At 36.5% G+C, this 27,538-nt stretch overlaps 2 protein-coding genes and 1 long non-coding RNA gene across 6 annotated transcripts in view; 2 read left to right on the top strand and 1 right to left on the bottom strand.

Moving 5' to 3' along the window:
- Window positions 1-10,353, top strand: part of LOC112679672 — a 120,745-nt gene extending 110,392 nt beyond the window's left edge. For 2 of the 3 annotated variants that reach the window (XR_003148236.1, XR_003148238.1), the window contains exons 4-5: window positions 5,590-6,076; window positions 10,189-10,353. This is a non-coding gene — a long non-coding RNA (uncharacterized LOC112679672). Of the gene's footprint in view, window positions 1-5,589; window positions 6,077-10,045; window positions 10,091-10,188 lie in introns of all 3 variants that reach the window. The other variant, XR_003148237.1, reaches the window with a different exon arrangement.
- The window catches only part of LOC112679670 (protein lozenge-like), a 35,290-nt gene extending 13,764 nt beyond the window's left edge, over window positions 1-21,526 (bottom strand). Inside the window, exons 1-3 of one of the 2 annotated variants that reach the window (XM_025549559.1) lie at window positions 20,976-21,526; window positions 12,628-12,741; window positions 12,444-12,569 (exon numbers count right to left, since the gene is read on the bottom strand). In XM_025549559.1, the coding sequence (XP_025405344.1) occupies window positions 12,444-12,569; window positions 12,628-12,741; window positions 20,976-21,321 (586 nt within the window). In that variant the 5' untranslated portion in view covers window positions 21,322-21,526. The remainder of the gene's footprint in view (window positions 1-12,443; window positions 12,570-12,627; window positions 12,742-20,975) is intronic. The other variant, XM_025549560.1, reaches the window with a different exon arrangement.
- Window positions 21,527-27,027: 5,501 nt separating this feature from the next.
- The window catches only part of LOC112679701, a 2,014-nt gene continuing 1,503 nt past the window's right edge, over window positions 27,028-27,538 (top strand). The window contains exon 1 of the mRNA XM_025549594.1: window positions 27,028-27,533. Coding sequence (XP_025405379.1) covers window positions 27,131-27,533 — 403 coding nt within the window. The 5' untranslated portion in view covers window positions 27,028-27,130. The remainder of the gene's footprint in view (window positions 27,534-27,538) is intronic.

Raw genomic sequence — 27,538 nt, 5'->3', positions numbered from 1 at the left:
TCTTCGTGACGACAACTGTTCGGCGTAAGCCGCCCGCCGTCGTTCAACCGTTGGCTGCGCCGTACGAGAGCGCATAAAAACGTCTTTCGAATGCCGATTTATTAATTATTTCAAAACTCTTAGGTCCGACAGAAAAATATAAGACCTAAGAATACAATCGGAATGTAATAACGTGTACCAAACGTAACTATTTCGAAGGGTTTAAGATAGTTGCGATGTGACATTAATATTTCACAATTTTTTTTACCGTTCGTGTTTTATTTTGTCGATTTATACTGGTAGCCACGTGCTTGACATTCCTGCCGTAATACGGTCGCACGTTTGTCTTGTCCGACCGTTGTATACCACTGCGGTCCGCGTTAGGTTCTTGCGTAGGCGAATTTTATTTATTTTTTTTTCGTAACACGCGATATCTCGGTCGATTTATGGTTTTTACGACCGAGTGCAGTGCTTTAAGTTTCGAAAAACGACGACGGGTGAAATCGCTCGTACAAATATATGTATAAGCTTTCAGTGGTTATCGATTTAATAACAATTTTTATCGTCGCACCAACGTTTTTCATCGAGCCTACTACGGGATGTAAAATTCAAACTGTTTTTGTCTACAAAAAATATATAATTTTAAAAGTAAACATTTATTCGATAAGAAATACAAGTTTTTTGCAAAAACGTAATTTGATTCAAAACTAATTTTGAACACTCGAATCGACCGTTAACATATATACATAAATACATACATAACATTATCGACTTTTATTAATGAAAATATTATTTAATACCTATATGGTATAGTTACATGATTTTAAAGTTTTTTTTTTTTTTGTTCTTGTTAATTTATTTTACGATTGTAATTTTAAATGTTACCATTTCATCTTACTATATTTTAATTTTTTTATACTCAATAGGAATTCGGTAATAAAATTGAAATATTCAAAACCACTTTTATATCTTAATAGTATTAAAAATCTGAATAGTTTTAAACATACGACGCTGTATTATTCAACTTACATTTTTATATTGAGTTAATTTAATTAACGTTTTTATTTTATTTCTTTTATTTGCAGAAATTATTTATAATATGGAGTAACTTAAAACATATAAATCTGATTTTTATTTTACTGAATTGATAATAATGAATAATTAATACTAAAATATGGGTATGAGGAAAAAAGTAGCTTAACGTATTATATTTGAAATATTTTGCGTGCTATAAAATATATCATTAGGTATATAACATTTACATTCGTGTATTTAAATAATATTTTTTATAAATATTTTGACTTTTCATTTTAATTATATTTTTTGACGATAACTTTGATCGAACTTTGCGGTAAAAATTCAAATTAAGAGGTCAATATTTCCAAACTAACCAATGTTTAACTTGTGAAAAAAAAGTTTCTTGGTTTCAAACAAAAAAAGGGTTGCGTGGTAATTAAAACTTAAAATTATGACTTTAATTAACAGTGAAATACACCTTATACCTGTATAAAAATTTGACAATATATTATATGTATGGAAAAAACAAGCTTTTTCGTTAAATATATTTCATTACAGTTAAATGTTGGATTTATTCATATTCACCTGGGATCTTGGACGTATATTCTTATCACCCTTGCGAGCTATACTAACTTGGAGTATGGATACTCCAGGATTGATATATGCGATTTCATAATTATGTACATATGCCAAGAGCGTTAATGGAAAACTTGTCAACGAAATTATAAGTAAAATAAAATCTAATACTATATTTTCTTTGACCCTCATACAACTGCATAAGTACTTTGAATGACGAAGCTGGTATAATTAATATGATAATATATATTGTTTCATCATTTCACAATAAAACACAATTTTAACATATTTGATAAAATAATATACCAACAATTATAAAAGGACAAATGATTTGGTTATTTATTTCGGGCAGTTAGGTTGTGGTAATTAAACAATTTATAACACAAATAAATAACTTACACAATACTAATTGTTACGGATTTTTTTTTCATCGCGAAAAACAATATTTGACTTGATTAAAATTAAAAGAAAAAAAATCGTCATTTGAATATCAGCCGTTTTTGGTATGTATATTGATGTATTGCATAATAGTTAAACGGATTGTTTTACTGTACAAATCGTTCATATATAAACTCTACTTATTATCCCTGCAAATGGTTAATAAATTATTCATTTAACGTTTTGTAGAATTAACTTTGCATTTTACTGAACATGTGTCAAACATTTATATCAAAATCTCACGGTGAATTTGAATAAATTTAATTTCCAAGTACTTAAAATATACACACAATTAAAATTGACACGTTTTGAATAATTATACATTGATCTGAACCGTAATTTATTTTCTTATCATTATTTTTGGTGAGAACTAATACATTTCCAACGTATTATACACTGTATATTGATCGTGGATTTAGTTTGAAACGGAAACACAGTAAGACACTCCCAAAGCGTACAGCCGACGTGATGGAACTTTTGAACTTCCACGCACTGTTTAGAAGCGTACTGCAGTGTGGACGGTGTATAAAAATAAAACATCAAAAAGGTTTTTTCGGACAAGACGGCGGAAGGCTCGCACAAATGCATAATATACTTTTAAACATATCCCAAAATGTAGCTATATCCGGTTGAACACACACGTAAATCACACAACTTATTAGTAGCGAAGATAATATTTGTCACGTACGCTCGACCGTACCACGTGCCACCGTGCCGTGTAAGCTCAACGCAAACGACACTCAACGAATCAGATACACTACTACTAGTTGTTCCTGCATTATAATGATTTATCGTTTCAGCACGATTCGCCGATGAATATTATTAATAATAGAATCGAGATCCGTACCGAGTTAACAATAATAATAGTAGCTCTAGTGTACACGTGGCTGGCGAACTCGAGTCGCTGGTTCAAGTTTTGAGAGTCCACCCTTGTAGTGCGTGCATATCTCGTCGTCGTTTTTGCGGCGTACGGCTCACTAATACGATCGGTCGAGAGTGTATTATAATGCATCATACGCGGCTAGTCTACCGTGCATTATGATAACCTTACAGCCGCAATCGCACCCCGATTTCTGTGATTATGTGTTTACGGGAGAAATTGTTTACAGTTGTCGAAAATCTCCGAGACACAACTTTAGCTGATACTTTAATATGCCTACTTGTGCACGGGACGTACTTCTATCATTTTTTTTTTTTTTTTTTTTTTCATACAAACAGGATCGATTGAGTTGAGAAAGGGAATGTTTGTTTATCGCTCAATACCTAATGGCTGTACCCGGCAGAGCCACTGCATCTAATTATACGAACACGACGACGGCTGAAGGGATTACTCACTCTTAATATGTATTATTTATGCCGTCGCGAACGTAGACATTATATATGTATACATAACACTGCGCGTGAGGGTGAATGATACGGCGCACTATTGCTTGTACACTGTATACATATGCGCTCACACAGTCACGTCGGGAGACTGACAGGAAACGCTGCATAATATAATACATCGTACAGTACACGTACGCGATACCGAATGTTTAACGCGAACGACCATCAGTATAGCGACTTTTCCGACGGTTTAAAGCCTAGAAAATGGGAAACTCGTCATTTAACCCTGCGATGTATGTCGAGTGCGTGCGTACAGCTCCGCTTTATACACTGCACCGGTACATCAGCGACAGGGAGGGAACGAAGGGCCCTGCGTAAGATTATAACAATCCCTTAAGGGCAGCAAAGAGATTATATATATTACATAAGCTCGAGACAGCGGAGAGAGCGTCGGGAAGAGACGGCGCGCGAGGGGATGATCGACGGGCGACTCGTGTGTAATACGAACACACCACGTGCTCGCCGGACAGCAACTAATGAGACCAACGTTTCGGCTCTTTAAAACTTAACCCTTTCTGCTACTATATATATACATGAGTATTACACCGGACATTCTAACCCGTTCCCGACTGCGGCCATCCGTACGGTAGTTTCCTCTCATCTCAAACGCGCATTCATCTAGACCCCTTTCACTCGACCCCCACGCATCCCAGTCACAAGTGTGTGTATGTGTGTTGGCGACTATGACTTTTAATTAAACGAGCACAACAAACGCGGACCGAGTTCAAACGAGTTTTCGGACGCGAGCCTTATATTTCGCGGTACGACGGTTTCTTGCAGGTACAAAATGTGAAATGTGGGTGGTGGTGCTGGGGGTGGTCATACAAAATGATTATTTTAACCTCTCTAATCCACCGCCACAGTCTGCACAATCTACAGTGCCGGACGAGGCCTGGGCACAACTGCCAACTATTTGAAGCGTCTTCAAAAAATATTAACATAATAGATCTTATATATTTATTCAATACATGCGTCGAATAAATGAAATAATAATAGGTTAAAAATATATCAAAGTCCGATGAACAGTTTTTTAAATTATGTCAACATTTATGTACCTAATATTTTTTAAATCATTATTCGATCTTTTTTTTGTGCATTGTATTGTAACCGAAATATCGTGCTATCGAGAAAATCTAAGACCTGCATCTGAGGCGGCCGAAAAAATACTCATGCTCGAGGGGCTCGGTTCATCACTTCGTGATTTCGCTCGTGTGAATCATGTTTGTTGAATTTCCAACGATGATTATTATATTCTTGTCAAACAACCACATTTATACAATTTTAGGTATTTTGTACAAACAATTTTAAGCATATAAACATACAAACATAAAACATATAAATTTAAATATAAACAAGAATTTAGATTATCAATTGATTAAATGAATATAATACAAAATATAAATATAAAACAACATAAACACGAGTTAAAATAAAATTAGGTACAACGGTAGATAACTTCCTCGTAGAGTACCCCGGACAATGTTTAAAACGGCTAAAGATCTACCACCGTGCACGCAGAAAACCTGAAGTTCACGCTAGAGGTGCACACCAGAATTTCTACAACCCCGAACAATCAACATCCAACGATGATAAACGTTCGACATTAGACGTACACGGTATTCAACCGTAAAATATCGTGTATGCAAAAAAAAAAAAAAAAAAATTATGCACGTTGAAACAGGCATTTGTCTTCTAGTCGCGTTCGTTGACGGACACATTTCGGTGCTTAGTGTTTTGTTCCCACTCGTATAGGTGTAGCACAGAATCACGAAAGGCGCACGCGGTATAGCAGCTCTTTAATAGTTGTTCAAGTTTTATTGTTTATTTACACGACTGCAGTCGTACTTGCAACTATTTATTATATTATACACGCGGTACCGAGCAGTGTAGTAGTTACAAAGATTTTACACCTCGAAGACGGTATTCAACTGCCGCTTTAAATTATCGTTGCGGTGAATTTATTGCACTAATCTATATCATTTATAACATAAGTACAGCGTCGTGTTCGTACAATGAGAACGAAGGACGGCTTGGCCTTCCAAGAGAACGTAATGTTTTGTCGAACACGCGCGGACAAAATATAATTGTGTCGACGAATACATAATATCACGTATTACATACATAAATATTAAGTCAAAAAAAAAAAAAAAAAATCCATCGAATACGTGATTTATTTCATTTTTATTTTTACAGGAACGGAAAAACACTGCGAGGCCAGTCACCGGAAACCTTCGTCGATTTCCTCTGACGTTCAAACGAAAGCAAATATCTACCGACACTACCCCGTACGAATCCCGGACGCGTGCACATATTATTTCTTCTTACTTTGATTGGTCGCCAAACACGAGCGTCGATCGTATTTCAAGCCGCGTACCATCGTTTACGCCGAGAACAAATTGCATATGCATTGTACAACGGCGCACGTGTGCAAGTGATTCCACAACGATTTCACACGTTGGCAACAAAACCCCAGTTCTACACGAGTTCGTCAACGTATACACGAGTATGTATAAACGTGCGCGCGTGTGCGAAGTATCGACTTACACGTTGCACTCGACGTACTCATATACTCGGCAATCATGCGAGAGGTGAAAATTGGATTTGCAACGCGATTAAACGGCCGAGGGTTGTGCCGCCGCCAAACTTACCCCGTTTGATTCAAGGGAGTACACGTATACACGTACGTATGTACCTATATACTCGTATGCAATGTACATATATCTACGTGGACCGATAACGGTTAAAACACGCCGTGCACGCGTGACAATATTTACACGTGCGTGTACGTATATGGTTTGAGGGGTTGCGTTAACGGCGACGAGACGCGTTCGTATAAGGTTTTTTTTCTTATACCTCTCCCCACCGTTGGCTTTATTACACGATACGGGTAAAAAATTCATATTTTGTGTACGCACCAGCATACGCGTCGGTACCTATAACGAATTTTAATACATATTTATTGAGTCGTACACTTGTTTGTATATATATATGAGTGTGTGCTTTAAGCACAAGTCGAAATCGTGTAGATGTTTCTTATTCCGTTTTTATTCCGCCGTACAGCCGCGCGTCAGAGGCGCTGCAGGCAATGCAAACATTTGCAAAAAGTTCGAGACTAAAATGTGTACATAAATAAAGTGCGACATGTGTTTGTAAAGGAAAGAAAAAAAAAACTATCGAGACAATGCATCGTTTCGCCTTCTCTGTTTCCGCAGTCATTCTTCTCTTTCTTTTCGTAAGTTTTAACAGATTTTTTTAATTTTTTAAATATGTCGGTTATATTATACGAGTCATGTTCTGTCTCTCAAAATCAACTCAAAATATACGCTGAAGAAATCAACAAAATATCGTCACGTTAGAAAGCCTAAGAACCATTAACAAAAACAATTAACCTTTATAACTGGTAAGGATGATTTGGTAAATTGTGATCAAAAGATAGTCATCGTCATACAGTTGAATTTCTGACATCTCAACGAAAAAAAAAAAAAAAACCAATAAGAATTATTATGATTAGAGCTGTAATTGTTTTTTTTTTTTTTTTTTACGCCGTGCAGATTTGAATTTACGCTACGTAATATAATATTTGAGGCAAATTATTTTTATATAGAAAGAAACAGACGATCTGCAGTCCTCCCCTTTCCGTGTCATTCCTTGTATACGGTTCTAGGCGCGCGCGCGTGTGTGTATGGATTAATTATACAATCGGTTATGCACCGGGCCTTAAATCACGCGTACCAGATATGCCAGTCATTTTTGGACGAGTAGATTTATCCGATGGTCCGTCGTATCGTCGGCATGTGACACAGTAAATGTAAAATATGTTCACGGGTGTGCACCGCGGGAGTGTACACTGTCCCGGTGATTGGAAAGTTACCAAAAAATGTCCGTAAAATTTAGAAAAAAACGACGAAACAATTGACATGAGTTATGATAACGGCTCGGTGCGCGGGAATTTAATTTACATAAGATTCTAATCGTACGGATCGGACAAATTTTCGACTTGAAGCAGCGGCGCGTGGAGCCGGATCGAAACGGCTATATTATAATAATTCGGTGGACGTCGATCACAAGAGTCACGGATATAAAGTTCAGCGGCTTATTGGACGAAAAATCACTTATTACGTATCCACGTAAAAATTGATATGGAAATTCGGTTATTAGACTCAAATTTTGTCAAAAAATAAAAGTTAAAAAAAATTAAGAAATCGTAAAAGCTGTTGGTCAAATTCCGAAAAGAATTAATTTTGAAAAGTAATTATAGTGATGTAAAGTTAGTCTAGCTGCGATTTTCACGTCTTACTGCATTCCATGTTTATCGCAATTATTGTTATCGTAGCATAAGGTTTTAGCCCTCTGATTTGTTTAATGCCGATTAAACTGGCCTGTACTTTATAGATCATTACCTCCACTTCCCCTTCCTTAAAGGGGAACAACTTAAAGGGCGATTCTTTTAAACGGCGTCCACCGCTTTATATTGTTCTCGCCGTTCGCGACCCTGCACAGCGTCATGTTGACGAGGTGTGTGCGCTCGGACGTGTATCGCATTAGGTAAACATACACGAGCGGATTTTATAACGGATTTGGTCTCTGACGGATTAAATCCTCTAAAAAGTCCTATCGTGTGTGGTGTTCTAAGGATTCAATCCGGCAGATTTAAAATCCAACGGATTTAGTCCAACGGTTCAAGTCTCTCGCTTTGCCACAGACTAAAAGACCAGGTCCGGCGGACCACGGACCTTGATAAGAAATTTTTGTTTTATTGATAACTGTTGTAGTCCGTCGCATAAATCCGCAGATCTTTCAGAACGTCTTGAAAGACCAAAGGACTAGGTCCTCAGCATAAAAATCAACGGATTTCCTCCACTAACCAACGGACATGGTCCAATGGTGAATTCGCTCCGCGAAAAATAGCGGACTTTTATTTTCACGTTAGTGGACACGTTAAAGGACCTAGTCCGACGGACCAAATCTTTCAAGGACCTAAGGATTTAGTCCGTCAGACCAAATCCGTTATAAAATCCGCTCGTGTATGTCTACCTATTACCGCTTTGTCTTATTAGCATCGTTATTACAACCGTTTACCGATATGATTATATGTTATTGTAATATTATTGTGCACGCGCGTCACAGCCGTTACTCCCAGCGGTATCTGGCGGAGCCCTCGCCGCGTGCGTTACCGTCGTCTATTTTCCCGTTAGATCTCGCCTAACCGTTTCTAGAAATACCGGGAGGACGCGGCCCGCACGTGGCCGTAAACGTCGTGCAAATATTATATTTCTACCGACAACGATCTAACATTACCGTCGAGCTCGACGCGCGATCGTGTCCGAGTGCAAGCGGACAACATTGTCGCACGTTCACCACGATATCAGTGTCATTGTTGTTATTAAAAAGAGGGTGCGACGACGGTTTTCCAAAGGGTCCGGGCGCGCTAAGGGATCCGACGAGCAATCCGACGAGCACCAAAAACAATGTCTACTAACGATACGTTCGCGGCGTCTCATGGTTTAGCCATTATGAAATATAATACTTATATTAATTTTTAGGTGTTGTACGCGGTAAATAAATGTATTTCGGAAAAAAATAAAATAATAATATAATAATCGATTAATTTTTCTTGCAAATGAAAAAATTTAATAAACGCGATTTTATTTATCAACACTAGTTGATTACTAATAACGATGGTCATTTTTATTGTTGGATAGTAATGTTAGAGGTGTATAAAAAAAAATAATTTTGTAGGACCCAAAATTTGAATAGCCTAGGGGCCCACAAATGTTCGATTCGGCACTGGAAGAGGCCCACCCGGCATGGGCGAGCTGCATTGTCGCACGTTTTCCACGATACCAGTGTTATTTTTGTTAATAAAAATAGGGTGCGACGACGGTTTTCCAATGGGTCCGGGCGCGCTAAGCCACGGTATCCGCGAGTAATCCGACGAGCACCAAAAACAACGTCTACTAACGATACGTTTTATGGTTTACGTTTAAACGCTCTACCGAACATGGACCAATTGCGTCTAAAACAAAATTTTTATTTTCGTGTCAGTGTACCAATTGCGCTGCTCATTTTTTAAGGTCAGTGTACCAATCGCGCTCTTTATATTTTACGGTATAATACCAATTGCGCTTGTATTCAAATTCGATATTTATTGATCAATTGATTACTGACTAAAGTGACTGGTTTTAATATATTTTATAACAGTATCGGGAATTTTATGAAAAGTTATTATTATTGGCCTTAGGTTTTATTATAGGTCATTAATTAAGTGCTCTCCTTGATTCATGGATGGTAAGTAGTGCAAAGGTAGTAAAATTCTAGAAATCTCACAATTTATTATCGCAAAAAAAAAATCGGTTAGTCACTAACTAATGTTTTCCTTAGGTAATCTAAAATTTATAGAGCGCAATTGATACATGAAAAGGTAATTTTAATTACTATTGGTAAACTGCCGCTGTACCTACTGCGGTTTCGACTGGGTCTGCACGACGAATAGTGATTTTTGTGGGGACACTTTCGCATTATAATATTTCTCGATATCATTTTTTTGTATTAAACTTTGAAAGGAATTGGTACCTTTATTGTACATTTAAAACAAATAAGATTAACTGTTTGGCAATCTACCAATACTACGACAATGTATTTTTTTCAGGAATGAAATCGCCCACGGACTTGATATTGTAACGCATATCGAATTGTAATAAAAATTATTTTACTTATTATTATTTTTAATAATTTAAAATGTTATTTTTAAATCTTTAATTATTTTACTTTATTTTACTTTTTGATTTTCAGATAACTCGGATGGCGATGATTACTATTAACAGCGAATGGAGTTCAGAATGATTGCAAGAATATATTATATAATCATCTGTGAAATATTATTATTGCAAAAATTGCCTTGAACGATATAATTTTTAGTTTTTTTCGCTAGAAAGAATATAAATGCTTTATACATTATACAATATTATTTTATTTTAACAAAACAAGCCGTGGCCTAGAATACGGTATTTGTTATAGGTATGATACGTAATAATAATTAATATTATACATGTTACCTGGTGGTTTTGATTATATAATAACAATATAATTTATAATTAACTATAATTACTGATATAAATACTAATTAAACCAACGATCCGGCAAATGTTTGACTGTTTTAGATTAGAGCAATTATTGTTTCGAAAAAAAAAAATTAGTTTGAAAAAGCACATGTTCATCGTTTATTTTTATGATATTTATTATAATTAATTTATACTATCGGTATAATATACCGAATATAACCTGAATATTATTCAGTTACATATTCCTCAATCGGTAATAATTGAAATCAACGTATTTGGCTGTACGCTGATCTGTCGGAAAGTGAATGGTATTTAAATTATTTCTATAAAGAAGATAAAATATCTTTCCGTTTTTTCTGTTGATTTTGATGCAATATATTTAATTTTCGTAACCTGTCTTCGATGTAAAATATATAGATGTTTATTTCGCCGTTTGTAAAAAAAAAAAATTATACTAAGATAACTCGTTATTTATAAATTTCAGGTAAGTCTTATCATTTCATCAATACATTTCCTTTGCATTTCTAAACCTGTTAATTAGTCAAACTAAATCAGCCCAAAATTATTTGATCCCATAGCTGAAGAGGCAAATTGTAAAATTTTAGTTTTTACGTACAGCAATTATACACCTATCAAATAATTGTAACTGTTTACTCATGGTACTACAATGTAAACATCTGTAAGTTTTTATATAAATATGTAAACATCAACAATTTAGATAACCGACTATAATGATAACTGTTATACACAGTATTTTATTATAATTAAATAATAACTTTATTTAAAATTTATTTATTTATTTAAAATCTCTCTCGAAGACATGACTATGTTTAATCTGTTCGATATACGAGATGATGATAAAATTCAATTAGTTTTATTAGAATTAACTGATTTTAAATTTAATGTTAATTATTATGACACTTATATAATAATATGTATATAAGTGACCAACTTATGATTCACAGTTTAGAAATATACAATGATATTTTTATGGATATTCTTATTATATTTAAAATAAACTGTCTCCAAACGTCGTAAGTACATATAAAATATTAACTAGAATACCACGAAAAATTTCTAAATCATACAATGTTAAATCTAAGAATTGAAATAAATCTACCAATAATTTATATTAATTTAAATTTAGGTGCTTTTCGGAAAAAATAAATAATCACATCAAGTTAATTATATTAATGATTCATTGTAAAATATTTCTTTAAAAATTAAGTTATTTGTAGAAATATTTTTATTTTTTTTTTTAATTTGAGAAATTAATAAATAAGAACTTATAATAACTTAAAAATTCGGAATAACAAAGTTTTATGCGAGCTAAAACTGAACTTTATCACATAATTATCATGCAATAATAAATATGTTATAAATAATGAAGTTTATTGGAGATCATCAAATATGAATTCAAGCGTAATAAAAACTAATGAATATGATCACTAGCGATCACAATTTTCGTTCAAAAACTTATAATTAATCACTTTTTTAATATTATTTTTGTTTGTATAATAACTATACTATTGAAAATTCTAATAATCACTGTATAATCAAAAGTAAAAACATAAAGCTATCAACAGTTAACGATTTAATCACTATTTTTGATCCATTTTCATTACCATTATATATAATTTCTTAGAAAAATAATGAATCCTATCAAATACAAGTGCTCGTATACTGTACAGTTATATTGCACCACAATCTATATTTTAAAACAACTAAAAGTTCTTCGATAAATAAACACTTATAACTGTGCACAAATAAGATCAATTTTTAGAAGTACAACATATTTTACACTTGTCTTAAACATCTAAGATAAATTAAAATGTATACTAAAATTAAAACCATTGTAGTTTTACAATTTTTTCGTAGTGGTGACCGATGAAAAAAATAAAATAAATAATAAATGTCTGTAGTACGATTATTTACGACTAAGAAAAAAAATGATTTGGTTTTTTTGAATTGAAATATAATATTTACCAGATAATTTCAATGGTAGTTCTGCAATTCTATTGGGATCCAGAGGCGTGCCGAACGGGAAAGGTCTGGGTCCAAAATGGAAAGGGTGAAATCCTTGGTTTCCTGCAAACGAGTTAAATAATAGGCCTAATACCCAATTTAATTTGGTAATTTATTTAGCATAATTTTGCATCAATTAACTCACTGGTTTTCGACCTCGGCTCTCTGGGACCGTCCACCGTGACTTTGATGGCTTTGGCATAAGTGGCCACTTGCGGTGGGCACGAGTTCAGCATTATCGTCAGCGTGAAACTTTTACCTGAAAATAACAAAACTCGTCGTGAATAATTTACTGAGCACTAAGTTTATGTTTCGTTTTTCCAACGTCTTAGGGATTAATATAGAGCTTTCCGAAAATAAAACACATTAGCACCGTTAAAATATTGTATTATAAGTATACGATGGACACAGTGGTATATTTTGATAGTGATAATTATTCGGCCTTCATAGCACATAGGATTTTTACCGTATTCAATAAACTAAAATTAATATAAAATATTTAACGGCACTTAAATGAGTTTTTCTTTTCAAAATATTCACTTTTTTTTTTTTATGTAGAGAACCATTAAGTTACAAAATATTTTTGTATACCTATGTTATACGATTTTAAAATATGACGAAAGAAACCTTTTGAATAACCATGCGAACATCATCAACGATTTAACAACATAATGATGTTCATAACGGATGATGATCGTATGAATATATTATTTTTTCGATTTTATATCGTGTATTATACAACACCAAAGATACTAAAATACTGTTTTAAACAATTTGAGGCAGTAGGGCAAAATTAAAAATGTGGGATTTTTCGCTGGTTTTTTTTTTTTTTTATTACCATATTTTATTAACCATTAATTAATTGTATACAATAAAAGTTGTATACTAAAAAAAAAAAAACAAGACAAAAAAATCAAGGCCCCTTGTAATGGAGGCCATAGGCATTATAATCTTGTATAATGGTAAATATGATTCTCCTACAATAGCATATAAAGGTAGTAAATAATTCATTTTTTTCCCGAAGATATTTAAGTACATGGTCCAAAACATACGACCAAGTGTATCATGATGTGTTGGTACAATGGAAAAAAAATGGAAAAAGTGATAAATAAAATAAAAGCAATTCAAAATCTTCGACACGAATTCTTTACGATATTAGCTATAATATAATTTGTATAGTAATACCAAAGTGTGCGAGGCGGTGTATTTGCGGGGGGGTGCCACACCGTCGACAACAGTTAACAGGTCTAAGATTTAATTATAATATATAACGATAAATTATTAAGTCATCAGTTTTATCTGTTCAACCAGTCGCACTTGAATTAATTTACACGAATTTAATATAAATATTTAAGGTGTATAAGATATGCTTCACCGTCTAAACGATAAATAAAAAATAAATCTGTTCACGTCACGTATTTTAAGTTTTAATTCAATCCCTCAACTCTATAAAAAACAAAAACATAAAAATATCCATAGTTTTCAGTAATTCTTTTATCATATTTATGAGTATTCAAAATTCATTCCAGAATCATTGAAAACCAAGTATATTCACTACAAAAGAAAAATGTCATCATAAAATTAATAATATGGATTCCTAGCCACATCAATATCATTGGCAATGAAAGAACTGACAAACTCGAAAGAGAAGCCGTTAATTCAATAAACACGATCCAATATCAAGTTTATTCTAGGTCTGATATCAAATTGATAATTAATAAATATACAGAACTTATGGTAAAATTAAAATGTTAACTGTTATTATGTAAATCAGTGGTTCTAAACCTGTTTTAAGTTGTTACCTTCTTTCAAAACGAAATATTTTTTAACGCTCCCTCAGAAGAACAAAAAATAGTATACTTGAAAAACGATAGTTAAAAATATAAAATATTATTTTACAGTAGACATTTTTCAAACAATTAGTGTATAATTAAAATAATAAATTATAATGATCTGTGGGATAGTTGTATCTGGTTATTCAATGAATTGTTATGTGTCTGGTGCTTTGAGTTAATATTTTTACCTTGGGTAAAATGAGAATTAGTCAAATCTAAAACTATACCGAAAAGATAAAAAAAAAAAATATTAAGACTGTCAAAAAAAATTATAACAATATAATAATGATACTAAGTTTGAAAACAATAATATTTTTTATAATAACAATAATTGATTATCTGTAATTATTATGTCGCGTCCACTCCTATATAACATTATTATACAACAGTGTTTTATAACATGTTATACAAATTTTATAAAAATGTGAAAAGAATTGCCTCTAGCTAAAAATCTAAAACTTATAACTACTGGTTCTTTCATAGGTATTAAATCCCTGAAGTTTGTACCTTCTTTACATAGTATATGTTCAACTAAATTAATCAAAAATTCGAAATGTGCACATGACATTCGTAAAAAAATGTTAAAACTCCCGTTGCAACGAAATTCACCGGATAAGAAGTCATCACGTCCTAAACATCTAATAGATTACTACCACTATATTTTTTTCTGTTCAGTAATGAAGAACGAATCCAACATTTTATTTATTTTTTTTATTTAAATTTAATTTATAATTTATTATTTTTTCAACTTTCGTCTAGCGTAATCAATCGATTTATGTTCATAAGCGTAATTAGGTGGGGACTAGGGAGCCTAGCATACCAAAATATTTATCTATCCTCTACATAATAGGTACAAACACAAATCAAAAAGTAAAAGTCGTCTACCAAAGTGATACAAAAAAAAAATCAGACCCATAGAAATAAATTCCTAGTTGCATCCATGTCTATGTTATCAGTTTTGTCACTTACCAAAATGGTTTGTTTACATTATGAAATGAAATGCAATTACTTATTTTATTATAAAGAAGTCGTACTTCACTATACATAGTGGCTAATATGTGATACAATATAATTTTCATTTTTTTGATTTTTTTTAAAACTATTTAGCTGTACTATATTTTAATTTGATAACCTTATGCAAATATGTAACTGTTTGAAAAAAAAATTAAATATTTTATTTTGCTTACATAAAATATGACTGCTATAAAAATTCAAAAGCAATTAAAATAAATGTAAACAAAATTATTTTTATTATTAACTTCAAACTCAATTGAAAAAAAAAATGACTAGGAGTGATAAGTATTTATGATTTTGCCAAATTGTGAATTGCTATTTTTATTATTTTTGGTTTTAAAATAACTGTGCACAACTGGATCGTGTAATCACTAAAAAACACAATACATATCACATAGCACTCACGGTTTACGTATGTGTCATCTAGGGAACAAGCAGATATAATATTTATGAATGACTTGGTTTTACTGACCTTCTTAAAGGTCAAAACGTGTAATCCTAGTCGGTTATTCCATTAATAGGTCTCATCGAAAGAAAAACATAATAAAAGCAATTATACAACGGTAAGAAATCACCAAACTGAAATCAGGAGTTCACCAAGAATACATTGAAAATCATTGGATACAGTATTGTAGAATTACCGCTATAAAGAACCAAAAGAGAAATTATTGAACTTTACACGGCGGATTATTATATATTGTTTTAAATTTACTATGTATGTGGATTCGTTCGTTTTCATTCAGGCGCGGACTGGTAAAAAAGGGCACAGGATGCTAAATAATTTTAAGGGTAAATAAAAATTTTAGGGCAAATTAAAAACATAAAGGTTATTTATAAAATATTTTCTTTTATTTTAATAAAATATTGAAAATACATTAAAAATGTAAATAGGAACTTAATAAATTACTACAAACATTCAAACAAAATTATACAATATTAGATTACAATGTTTAACAGTTGTATGGTAAAAATAAATAAAAATAAATTGATAGTCTGTTATTAAACATTCAAGTATAATATTTGATTATTTTAAAAATACCATAAATTTGATTTTAGCCATTTCAATGTATGAAGGTAGTAGATATATGACTAAATAAAAATAAAAATATATAGGTACCAGCTATCTAAGAGCAATACTCATATTAATCTCAGTAATACATTTGTATGCTCACTTTCACTTCCAGTACAATAACTATAATATTAATAAATATAATACATTCTATGACTTTTTTAATATAACGATTTGCAGATAAATTATTCGGAACGTTTTTTACTATTTTACTGATAATTACATTAATTTCGTGTTGAACGTAGCAAAATGTTTAATAATTCTGTAATTACAGAGATAAATAACTTTAACCACGTTCTTATTTTGGTACAAATTATGCAGTAGCAGTTAATAAAACTATTTTTTGTGGGTCTAGACTCTAGAGAGGGCAGTTTCCCTCCAGAAATCGAGAGGAAAAACTTATCAATTTAAATGGGTCAGTAAATCGTGATAAATTTTTGCCACTCACAATATTATGGCCAAGTGCTGCTTATGAAGAATGTGTTGATAATAATTTAATTAAGTAAATTTAATATATATAAAAAAAACGGCTCTAACTTATTTCCTTACTAGTTACCTATTTTAAATGTATGTATTCTTTGTGGTTGTTATAGTTATTATATAAAAAATAGATCTACCTTCTTTACTAGTTACCTACTTTAAATGTATTCTGTATAATTGTCATAGTTATTATATAAATAATAGATTTACCTACAACTTTATCAGAGAACTGTAATAGGTAGGTATTTGTCTTCAAAATTCACATTCATTTTAGATGGAGTAATTAAGGCATATTTATACTGATAGGGGCAAATATATTTTAGGGCAAGGGATGTTGTAGCATCCCAGCACTCCAGCCAGTCCGCGCCTGTTTTCATTTCATCATACAAGACTAACATTTTATTGGTCAGGAAACTTTATAGAATAAAAAAATAACACAAAATATTATATTATTATAACGTAAATGAAGAAATAATTTATAATACATAATTGTACTAAGGAATGCCTCTTATTAAAACTTATTAATTTCTAGCAAATGTTGTTAATACCATATTGTGTACAAGTATATTAATCGTGCTTCAGCCCGTCATGTTTATAAAATTAATAAAATAAAAAAATGAACTGTCATTATTGTGTTGGTATTAAATTTATCGCTCGACAACACGAATTATCAAACGAGCTCGTTGAAACAACGAGATAATAAACAATTAAACTTTAACCTTATCGAATCCTCCTAATGGTTCGAAGATAAATAATATCGAAACGTACTTTTTTGGAAAAAAAATCGGGATTTCAAATGTGCAAAATAACCAGATTGATCGAAAAATCGAATACATCTGATTTGTGCCCGTGAACGTCGTCATGTCGACGTTGCGCGCAGAGTTAAGTTCTACGGAAAACGAAAAACGAACTGTCGACGTCGTCTCGGAAGGGAAACCGGACGCGTATTTACGAACCGTAAACAAATTCGGCTAAACGGGTACGCACATCACCCAATGCGCACACCCGTGGCACAACTGTCAATCAGATACGTTATCACTTATCAGTTATGTTATAGTTCATAATTCACAAAATAATTAAAAATTTGACTTTGTTAACATTTTTTTTTTTTTTTCAACAATCTTTGCAAAACCAGTAAGTATTCTTCGTACTGTCAATATTCAATAATCGTAATAATAATAATAATAAGAATACGGCCGACGAATATGCAAGTACTCGAACAATTATAGTCGATCAAATGTAAAACAAAATAATACTAATGAGATTTGAGCATTTGTAGCGATGTTTTTTATACTTAAGCCCAAACATCTTTTCTTTTTTTTTTCTTTTTTTTTGCCCGACTGATGAATTTATTTCCTTGCCATGCGTACAACCATGTTTGGCCGAATTCAGTTATGGTTAAATATTCGCGCGCCAAGTGGAAAACGTCGGAAGAGCCGAAGAGATCTCAACGGAATGATGTGCGCGCGCAAGCGCGCACGTGGACGCATGGCTGCGCGAACGGCGGCGGAACACGCGGATGGCACAGGGCGAACAGAGTTTAAAAGCTCACCGCGGAATTAACGGGCAATTAACGGCCGCAGCCGCCGCTGCCGCCGGTCTCGCCGTTGTTGTTGCCGGTGAACTTAGTTTATTAAAACGGGAAGGGTTAAGTTTTTTATTTTTTTTTTTTTGTGAAAGACGATTAACGCTTTCGGGTCGACGGCGCGCACGAGACGAACGTTTCGCGGGTAGTCAAAGGCAGCTTTATCCGTCCCCCGTCGGTAAGCATCTTATTATCGGTCGGATCGAAGCCGACACTAAGCCCATTTTCGGACAATAAACTCGGCGCGCGCGTGTCAGATTTAAAACGCTTGTACATCCTTTTTTTTTTATTATTTCTTCTTTTTTTTCACCCGTCGTGCGTCCCCGCGGCCGTGTTGAGCTCCTCTTTTTTTATTTGCCCTCCGGTGTAACAGGGATTTCACAAGGGATATTCGCTTTTATACGTATACGTGTACACACACATACACCGAAAAAAAAGGGATAATGTCGAATGTTGAAAACGAAAGGAAGAAGGGAGAAAAGACACGGGCAGGGTCGTCGCAGTGGCCGCCACCGACGTCGTCGTCGTCGTCGTCGTCGTTACAATTTACTCCGCGTTGTGTAGGCCAATTTGTCATCATTGCTTGCGAGGGAAGTTTGTTCGGACGAAAAAAGATAAAAATAAAACGTCGCTAGGAGGGGTGGAAAACATGCGTCCGCTTCTGTACGTATTAAACACGCGCCCACCCTCGTAGCCCGATATTATTAAAACTCCGAAACGTTTAAGTCCCGACACCGGCGGCGGTGGCGACGACGACGTGGTATTTATTACCGTTTGATTCCACGCAGTTTATCCGATGCGGACGTTTATTACGCGCGTCACGCTGCGTCGCATTGCGTCGGTTATTTTTTTTTTATTATTGTTTTTTAATATTTATACATCGATTTACTGGTTTGACGCTTTAGATTTACTGATGGATTGAAAAAACCTGTATACCACGCGTAAACGAGTGCAAGTGTAACTATCGCGGTGTATACTTTTCGTCGCCCGCGCCGTGGTTGTGTTCGTAGCGCGTTAAATGATTGCGTAAGTACTATGTATTTGTATGTTCTGAGTCCATTTTTACAGGAAGATTCAAAATATTTGACCGACAGATACACGGTAATTTTTTTTTTATTCACCGTGTAAAAATATACAGTAAGTATTTTAATAATACGATTGTTGTGACGTTCGTGGATTATTATACAGTCTATTCGAATGTTAAATCTAAATGCGTAAAAATATATGTAAAATTATTTTAATCAAATAAAAAAAGGGTAAAAAATATTTAGTGTACATTTTTACACGGTAGCTAAAAAAAAATTTACCTGATGTCTGTCGATCGAATATTTTGAATCTTCCTGTAAAAATGGACTCAGAACATACAAACACATACTACGTGCGTATTACGTAATCATATTAAAGGATACGTATAAGTATATTTATTACTTACAACTAGTCGCGAAGTTTTCGCCAAAATTCCACTCGGACTTGATCCGTTCATTATTGTCTATGATAATCGTATAAGCGTATCCACGTACACGGATCGGTCGGGCGTGTGCACGTGTGCCCGAATTGCCTATGCTCAACGCCGGTAAACATGCACGTAATTGTCGAAAAATCAGAACAGGCGAACAAATTGATTTTCAAACGGAATCCATGATGACTTTTCGTTCGCGCGTCGTGTAGCCGGATAGAAAGTAACGCAAAACACCGTGATTAAACGTGCAATTGTTTTTAATAACGGCAACGTTACGATACCGCGTGGTACGAACAAAAACAAGCGGTATTTTACCGGTTGTAGTAGAAGGAAACCATTACCATAGGCCGTGTGCAGTTCAATCGTTCAACGGTTACCGCAACGCGGTGCAATGTGTGACACGCGAGCCAAACCGCACTCAAACGGGACAGGCAGACATAGTCTCCTTACGCGATAGGATTTAGTTTCGCGTACATTCAACTTAATTGATTTAAAATTCTTGTGTACTATATCCGTATTACAAATATATCATTGCGTCGCAGATCAAAATTGTTAAAAACGTACTAGGTTAAATTAATGAAATTCGAATATTGATTACGAGGTTAGATGAAATATTATGGAATGAGTTAGTATTTTTACACCGTATCTAAAAATAACGATAATTTCCGGTCTGATCAATATTTAACTTTTGATATCGATTTAATGATCATAAAATGTCCTACAAAATCTTAAATAAAAAAACAACAAGTACTCGTTTAATGTTCACTAATTTTCGGTAACTTTAGGATGTACGTTTGATCGTCGTGAGTAAATAAACTACCGGTAAGAATATCGAACAAAATAACTCCAACGGTGTCCTGTTGAGATAACCATTACGTCGAAAAGATAGTTAAACGATTAACCATCATCACACATCGAGGTGCGTATTGTATCGGAATATAATATGTAGACGCGTACGGATGGGAACGAGTCCGGTGTTATCGCGCGTACGCAGGGACGAGGGCGAAGGGCCAATGTGCGCGCGAATAAAAAAGATTCGCGGAAGACTCACCTCGCCCGGAGCGGCCCACGAACCGTAGGTCGTTGAACTTGGCCACCTGGTTCTTCATCAACGCGGTGCAGTTCCGCAGTTCCGCGCAAAAGTTCTCGTCGTTGCCCGCACGTATGGTGACCGGCGTGCCGTCCGGCACCTCGCCGAGTGCGACCACCTTGAACGCAACCGGCAGCGTCTTGTTGGACCGCCAGTGCGTGGGCAACACGGTGCACACGACGTGAGGGCACCCGGTGCGCACCAACTCACCCGGGTGCTCGGCCAGCAACGTGTCCAGCGTGCGCTCGGCCAGCACATCAGCCTTGACGAAACCGTCGCGGCTCCTGATCGACTCGGACAGGTGCATACGGACGGACGCGTGGTAACACTTGGTAGAGTAGTACTCCGGTTAGGTAAGCGACGCTCGGCGCGTGTCGTCGGGGACGGGCGGACCGACGCGACTGACTGTTTAAAAAAACGTTTTTTTCCACCTCGTCTTATTCCTTTTATTTTCGTTTTATTTTTTTTTTTCTCCTTCTTCGTCGTCCGCCACCCGTCCCGTGCGCGGCCGGTCGGAGGTTGCGGCCGCGGCGGAGCTTTGGTTTACCGCCGTTGGCCGTGAACGGGGGATGGGCCGGCGGAAGGTGTTCGCGTGGGCGGAGTTTGTGCGTCTGCTCTGCGGAAGACCGCCGGCCCGGGTCGGTGGTGGTGGTGACTGCGGCAGTGGCGACGACGGTGGCGAGGCAATAAGAAACGGAAGAAGGATAAAACGATACGAACGAGACGCGCAGTTGTGGCGGCGGTGGTGGCGACTTCGCGGCGGCAGCGAGGGGAGAAAGATGTACGTAAGAAGGAGAAGAAGAAAAGGCGGGAGAAAAGAAAACGGGGGCGCAAAGAATGTTGGAAGAAAAAGAAAACACCGTTCGGGGGTGGGCTGCGGTGGCGGCGGAGGGTCCGTGGCCCGTCGTCGTCGCGGCGTCCCGCCGACGCATGCTTAGCGGCCGCCGTAGCCTGTTGATGACGGTGCGTCCCGCCGCTGCCGCCGGAGAGAGACAGATATCAAAGAAGGGGTGGTAGCGAGAGATCGTAACGTTTCAATTACCTTCCGCTCCCCTTCCCCCACCGACAGCCCCGGCCTCTTCTACACACTTTCGTGGACAAAAGCCGATCTCCGACTCTGGATGTTTTTTCCTCTTACTTTTTTTTCTACCACCCTCTCCCCGACGTCGTTGGTTGTACGCGAACAACATAATTATAAGGTAACACGGGTGACATTTTTCGTGATTTTTTTTCCCGCTACTCTGAAAAATTGCGTGTCCTCGAGTTTTTTCCACTCGAAAATCCACACGTTATGTATAGGTACCGTTAGTAATTATACAACCCGACAGTACGACATAAGAGCGTTTTCTTAAAATTCGTATACGCCATAACGTAATAGCATTACACCGACTAAAATATATTTCATTTTAGGAGTTTACCAACCAAAGTTCAAATCATCATACATTCCCGTAGTGTCCATCCGTCAATCCATAAATTACTAGCGTCTACATAGTTGCGGTTGGTTATCTTATGTTATATGCTTACGCTATCCAATCAAAAAAAAAAAAAAAAAAGTATCAAAATATTAGAAAAAAATGTTGATTCGTACAAGACAAATGTTAAAATAATAAGTTTTCTTTGTGTACAAATTAAAATATTTTGTGTATTTCAGTATTTACATATGAACATAATGTATAAGCAAGTAACCAAATTATTTTTAAATTGTACATGGAATTATGGTTTAATGTTAGTTTTAGTGGGCTTTACTGATCTGTTATATAAGTAATCTCGTGATATTCAACCAGAAAAACAACAATAATAGTTTTTAATAGTTCAACTATTCAAGTGCGAAGAAACCTCTGTACCAGTAATAACTAATGAAAATCAATCTACATAGAATTAATACTCAAATTGTTATTAACTCGTGTTTGAACGCAATCGGTCGATAGAAAAATAAAAAGTTACATTGTTCTACAATCGTTTAAAACCTGAAATGCACGAATACACAAAAACATCAAAATAGGTGAGGCACCCTCATCAGCTAATGAAACAATGTGATAATATGATAATAGTATATCTCGACGAGTCTCAGGGGATGGACTTGGTGCATTATATGCGAGGTTTTGTAACGCTTTCGACGAAACTTCGGTGTACTTGAAAAACAATAGCCATTTACGAAAAGAAAAAACGGAATCTTAGCATTATTACAGGCAAATAAAAACTCCTAATAATTGCAATTTAAATTTCGTGACTTTTTTTTTTCATTCACTCGAAATATTAGGGATTTTTATCTCGTTTTAAACTGTTGCCGAATGAGTTCCTTTGCGATTTTCATTCACATTTAATTTACAATAAATGTGTTCTCGTGGAAAAAAAAACTATTAACCGTCATTATTCTTCAACATTATTCCGAAAATGTACTTAACGACATGAGATTAAAATACAAAACACGCTAAGGAAAAAACAGTAAACGTATTTTATCACACTCTTGGCAAAATCATTTTTTGAGCATATACATTTTGTCAAAAATTTATCGTAACGATCTTTTTCCATCATGAATATACGCTTTCAAGTACATTCGCATGTACGAGTCAATTGGAACAAAATGGGTTTTGCGAATAGAACGAGTGAGTTGCTGCCAGGAGCTGTTTTCACACAAACGAAACAAAACGTCGAGTTTTCTTTTGGAAATATTATCATGCAGTACCAATACAACGACAGGAACGTGGTTCAATTGCGTCACACGTGGAAGTTTTTCGCGGCGAGTTATTGCACTTGACCGCGTTACGCGTTGTAAAATACGCAAGGTATGATGTTCAAAGAGAGATCCATGAAAAGGATTTCCGAGTGAAAAACTCCTAGAGAACGTCCGCGATAAATGTTCTAATTGGTCTAGTCGCCTAGAGTCTAGGCCCTAGACTATACTAGCCTAGTATGGTGGACTCCGGCAACGTCTGTTCGGACGGGAAATCGTTGCGTCGGCCATCGTTTTCGGATTCGCTGTCCACAGCCGCTGTCCGTTCAACACACTGTAACGTGGTCGGGGGTGACCAGTTAGATATGTGATATTCAGTGAAGGTTTTCTGATCCTTTTGGATATATTTAACCATAGCTTGTGTTGGATACAATCAATTTGAATTTGGCGCGACGCAACCGGTACCCTCCGTGCCGCAACGTTTACCGCACCGGAACGCTGCCGACATACCGTTCAACTTTGTACCTCGGAGGAGGGTATTTTTATGTCGCGCAGCCGGGCCGTCGTCGTAAGTTTTCACCACCGCTCTTTTTATCGTGATTTATCCGTTTCCGAGTCCGGTCTACGATCCGGTGTCCTCTCGCAGTAACACCGCCATTGTTTTTTTTTCTATTGCGTGAACTTTTGTTTAGCCGGGCTAATCGCCGTACAGCGCCGTGCCGTATTCGCGATTCCTGGCTTTTTGGCTCGCTTGCCATTACAGATTGTTTTTCTTTCTGGTATCGACGCTCGCTTGTTCTATACGGCGCGAGCCAAGCCGCGTTATCATCCTCGTGCCTTTTTTTTCGACCGTCCGTTCCACGCCGCGACGACGGACGTCGGCGCGTGACGGTATTAATTGTAAATCTCGCGACCCCTAATATCACGGTTGTTTTAACGCCCGTGTCGTCCAGTTTGGATCACCTCCGTACGACCGTCGATTACCGCATGTACGCACGCGACGTCGTCGATCATTTCATCCAAATCGACGGCAGTGCCAGCGTTGCTATCTAGCTCGTAGCTGTCGGTCCAGACCCGGTGCAGCACCATCATCGGGTTATCAGGTCGTACACGAGACTGTTTTGTTATAGTTAGTGATTATTTTATTACGTCATATTTACGACGCACTACTGTTTATTATTATTTGTCAACGTCTCCGACGTACTTTGTATTACTGGATTTGATTCTCGCCGATCGGTTTGTGATCGTGCGCCGTTATACTAACCCTAATTACTAAGTTTAGTCATCTGCAGCAACGACGCAATAAATACTGGTTATATTATTATCATTTTAAGTTAGGTTGTTTTTTACGCTTTGTTAGGGTCACCTTACATTCATCATCGTCACCCAACTTATATACAGTCCATTCCTCTTCTTCTTTTGTTTAATATCAGGTTCGACAACTCGATCAAACACGACGGCTTTCTGTGTGCAGCCGAGTTCCGCACAGCTGGAGAGCATAGAGGAAAATATTTTAATGTTACAAATAAATGTAGATTGATTTAGGCGTTATTAAAGTTTAATACAATATACAACTTACCGGCTTATGGAGTCTAGAGCATCGGTTCTTAACCTTTGTGTAGTGGCGACCCAAGATGTTTACCAAATTTTTCCTGCGACCTTTTTATAAATAATATTCAATGGCAGAATAAAAAATAACTATTTGGCACTCTTAATTGAATTACATTTTTTACTCATATTACTTATATTCATAACGCGTCATAATATTAATTACATTATATTTAAAAATAAACATTTCTTTTAATAATATTGTATTGTTTTTTAAATAATTTTTAATTTAATGACTTCCTTGGTCTTGATGTTGCTTTACCAATGAATCAATTTAGAGTTCTTCTATGGAGTTAGTAAGTGAAATACGCATCGTGGGTTCGACATCAAGCTTGTTTCTTGATTTGGTTTTGATTGTAGTTAATATCTTTATTACAACATGTAAAAATATTAGTTAATGGCCTTTGCATACACAAATATAACTCATTTAATAACGAAAAAATATTTGATATATACGCAACTTTTGTCAATCAAATTATATCTTGAAAATGGATGGATAACAGTGAATTTTTTTCTCTTAAAAATACTTCTATTTCAGTTCTTAATTCAAAAAATCTCGTTAAAATTTTTCTCCATGATAACCAACGTACATGAGGTTTCATTTATTATTTATAAGGCTTAAAAATAAAAATATTATACTAACGTTTTAAATTTTTATCCGACCCATTTAAAATTATTGGCGACCCAAAATTGGGTCGCGACCCTATGGTTAAGAACCGCTGGTCTAGAGCGCAATATGGAGTTTGGCAACATCAGATGGTGGTCGTGGCCGAACTGCCTTGGTTTACACATTTTGCATAGCCGTCGGATTTACAATAGTGTGAATAAAGACCTCCTTTATTGGTCAGTTTTCTGTCCTGTATACATTTAGCTTAACCTAATCGTACATATTATTGCTTACACGCTGATTTGAACATGGTATAACAAAAATGGTGTTTTACATTTATATTTGTCCACACTAAAATGTTATGATAATCTATTGCGACATGAATATTAATACGTTCATATTAGTTTTTTTGATATTTCCTTTGACCTGAATTATGAATTTAAATTGCCTAATACTGCAAAATACGATAGCACACACACGCTCACCTACTGCGGTGCACCCCCGTGGGGATCCGTGCGCGTGCACGGGGCGCGTGTTAGGCTCTTCCGTTGGCTTTACGGGCGCACCGCTCACGCGTTTGTTTGTACGCCGTGCCCTTGTTAAGATGAACCCGACCCATAGTTGAGCGCAAATTTACAATCACGTCTACGCGCACACGTTACGGGCGCCGAACGCGTAAACGTACACATGCGTTACGCGAACATGTTTATGTGCCGGTCCAAGATTGAATTCCATAAAAACGAGACGCCGTAAAATTATGCCGAACCGTGAGCGCGTATTGCGCTCAAGTGTTTACATTCGTTTTTTTCATCGTTCCATCGCCGGTGCGGTGTAGGGCGAGAGACGACGTGCGAGCGAATCCGCGCACAAGGCCCTCGGGACGTTTTACGAGCCCGTACGTACGTTACACGCTTGTCACGGGGTCGTCGGTATTTTTTATTTATTTATTTTTTTTTTTTTCATACCGTTTCGAGGCTATCTGTTCTCCGCTCCTCGTTCCGCCGCCCGGTAACAGGTCCCCGGACGGCCGTTCTCGCGAACCGTAATGAGGCGCGGGGATTTTCGCACGCGGAATGTCAAACGTATTTGGAACGCCGCCGCGTTGGCACCGGTCGTGATCGCCGCGGAAACAGACGCGCGACCGCGTTCGACGGCTGCCACCGGTGCAGTACACGTCGTGCACGCAATCCGCGGTCGTCCGATAACGCGCGGAACGTTCCCTCGGTCATGGAAGCGGACGGGTGCGCGGTGTGCGGCGCTCCGGCCGCGCAACGGTGCGCCAACTGCTTGGCCGCGCGGTACTGCGGCCGGGCGCACCAACGGGCCCACTGGACCGAGGGCGGCCACAAATCCGCGTGCCGGCCGTACGTGGTGGCCTCGTCGCCGGAACTCGGCCGGCACTGGGTGACCGTCAGGGACGTGGCGGTAGGCGAGGTGCTGCTGGAGGAACGGCCGCTGGCCGTAGGCCCGAAGGCCGGCTCGCCGCCCGTGTGCCTGACGTGCTACGCGCCGGCCACGGGTCACGCGTGCTCGGGCTGCGGTTGGCCGGTTTGCGGTCCACGATGCGAGGCCGCGCCCGTCCATCGGCTGGCCGAGTGCTCTCTCGTCCGCGGCCACTTCGACGAGCGCCGCGCA

Source organism: Sipha flava, unplaced genomic scaffold (genome assembly GCF_003268045.1).
Source record: "Sipha flava isolate LNK unplaced genomic scaffold, YSA_version1 166_pilon_pilon, whole genome shotgun sequence".
Lineage (NCBI taxonomy): Eukaryota > Metazoa > Arthropoda > Insecta > Hemiptera > Aphididae > Sipha > Sipha flava.
This window is presented reverse-complemented; position numbering and strand designations above follow the sequence as displayed.